The 1,915-nt window shown below is 51.1% G+C and overlaps 1 protein-coding gene across 1 annotated transcript in view; it reads right to left on the bottom strand.

Moving 5' to 3' along the window:
• The window catches only part of AKR1A1 (aldo-keto reductase family 1 member A1), a gene marked incomplete at its 5' end in the record, with an annotated part of 19,301 nt that extends 17,388 nt beyond the window's left edge, over window positions 1-1,913 (bottom strand). The window contains 5 exons of the mRNA XM_019630897.1: window positions 25-93; window positions 760-846; window positions 989-1,061; window positions 1,327-1,526; window positions 1,824-1,913. Of these exons, the coding sequence (XP_019486442.1) occupies window positions 28-93; window positions 760-846; window positions 989-1,061; window positions 1,327-1,526; window positions 1,824-1,913 (516 nt within the window). The remainder of the gene's footprint in view (window positions 1-24; window positions 94-759; window positions 847-988; window positions 1,062-1,326; window positions 1,527-1,823) is intronic.
• Between the last annotated feature and the right edge of the window lie 2 nt (window positions 1,914-1,915).

Raw genomic sequence — 1,915 nt, forward strand, 5'->3', positions numbered from 1 at the left:
TGGAAAGGAAGCCAGGAAGCTGTGGTTTCAGTATGGGTCATTAAAGGGGTACAGAGGGTGCCCTGCATCTCTCGGGATCTTCCTCCCATCCACCTGGAAAGAGAGGCAGACATGACTCCCTTAATATTTTAAAGACGCTGGGCATTTTTCCCCAAATCTTCCCGAACAACCTCACTTGTGTACAGCATGATGCCACATGGTAGTGACAGGGTCCCGGCCTCAGAGAATGCCATAGTATCAACAGCATTCCAACACTAAACCCACAGCCTGGTACATAGCTGATCCTGTCCCTATACGTGTGCAGTATCAGCCGGGATAAGGAACTAATTATTTCCCTATGTGCAACAGACTTCAAACCAACCCCAAATCCTCTAACAAAGTTAAGAATGCCTTCTAGGCTCCCTTCATTCATAACATTTACCGAGAGCTTACTACATGTCAGGAACTAGGATCATTTTACAGATAGGAAGATGAGGCTTGGAGAAGTTAAACAACGTTGGAGCTTACAAGATATTGAGAAGCAAGACTGGGACTCATAGGCTATATGCCTTTATCCCTGAGCCATACTACTTCCCCAAGTTCAGTAAAGAGAAAAGAGCCCATTGTGTCCAGGACAGCAATCCTACCTATAACACCACTCTGCCTCTCCTCTGACCAGCAAGGCTGAGGCCACACTTGGGCCAGAATTCTGCACCAAATCTCACATTCCCTGACTCGTGGGTGGGGTGGTGGGGGGAGGGGGGCGAGATTCATACTCACCTTAAGCAGGGGAACAATGTATCGCAAGTTTTTATTCAGGGCATCTAGCTGCTTCATCTCTTCTGGGCTAATGGTGAAGTCAAAAACCTGGGGATGGGGAATGGGGATCAGGAAAGCTAGCTTTGTGAGTGGAAGTTGGGGTTCCAGAACCCTGCCTTCTTAGTCAGGCAGTGTCAGGGCCAGACTATGTCCCAATGGGCTAAGGAAGGTAGGACCTGTCACCATGTACCTGGATGTTCTGAAGAATACGGGAAGGTGTGACACTCTTGGGGATGCAGATCACTTTCCGCTGGACCTGCCACCTAAGGTGTGGGATTGAGGTGGATGAGGAAGAGGCGTCAGTACTCATAAGCATTGTTTTGTCTTCCATGCAGCCTTCTCTAAGCTCCTGGAGATGCTGAGCCCACGGGAATGGCAGACATGCTTCAGAGCGGCCTCCCCGCCAGATCACATGACAAGATACTCAGCCTCATCCAGGCACTTGGATAAGGAACCCCTAAACCCTTGCCTCCCAACCCAGAACCCCTCTCCCTTGACCTGACTTCATTTCCCCAAGATTGCCCGCACCTGAGCAAGATCTGGGCTGGGGACCGGCCATACTTTTCAGCCAGTGCCAGGACCACTGGCTCCTCAAGCAGGACAGGCTCATCAGGATCACGCCAAGCACGATCAAAGGAGCCCAGAGGGCTGTAAGCAGTTACCTCCAGGCCGTGTGCTTGGCAGTGGGCAATCAGCTCATTCTGAACCAAGTATGGGTGGCATTCCACCTGCGCCAAGAAACAACCCATCACCATGAGATGGCCACATATAGCTTGCCAGGCCACACACTCAGACATGCTGTCCTGGCCAACCCCCACTTCCCCTCAGCCTGTTTTTCTCACTCTTTTCCACTGTCCATCCAATTCTCTTTCCACACTTCAATGCTCTTTTTATGCAGAGGAATCCTGCACCAAAATTTCTGACAACTTACTAGTCATCTCCATGAAGTAGACGCATCATCTGCTCACTCATGCTCTTGCACACCTCCCCGTCCCAAACCAACTGATGTGCTCTGCTGTGGTCACCTGCAGGACAGCTGGACGCACAGAGGCCACACTGAGTACATCATCAATCTGCCGACGGTTGAAGTTGGACAGGCCCAGCGCCCGCACCAGCC

The sequence above is a fragment of the Hipposideros armiger genome, unplaced genomic scaffold (assembly GCF_001890085.2).
Source record: "Hipposideros armiger isolate ML-2016 unplaced genomic scaffold, ASM189008v1 scaffold_965, whole genome shotgun sequence".
NCBI lineage: Eukaryota > Metazoa > Chordata > Mammalia > Chiroptera > Hipposideridae > Hipposideros > Hipposideros armiger.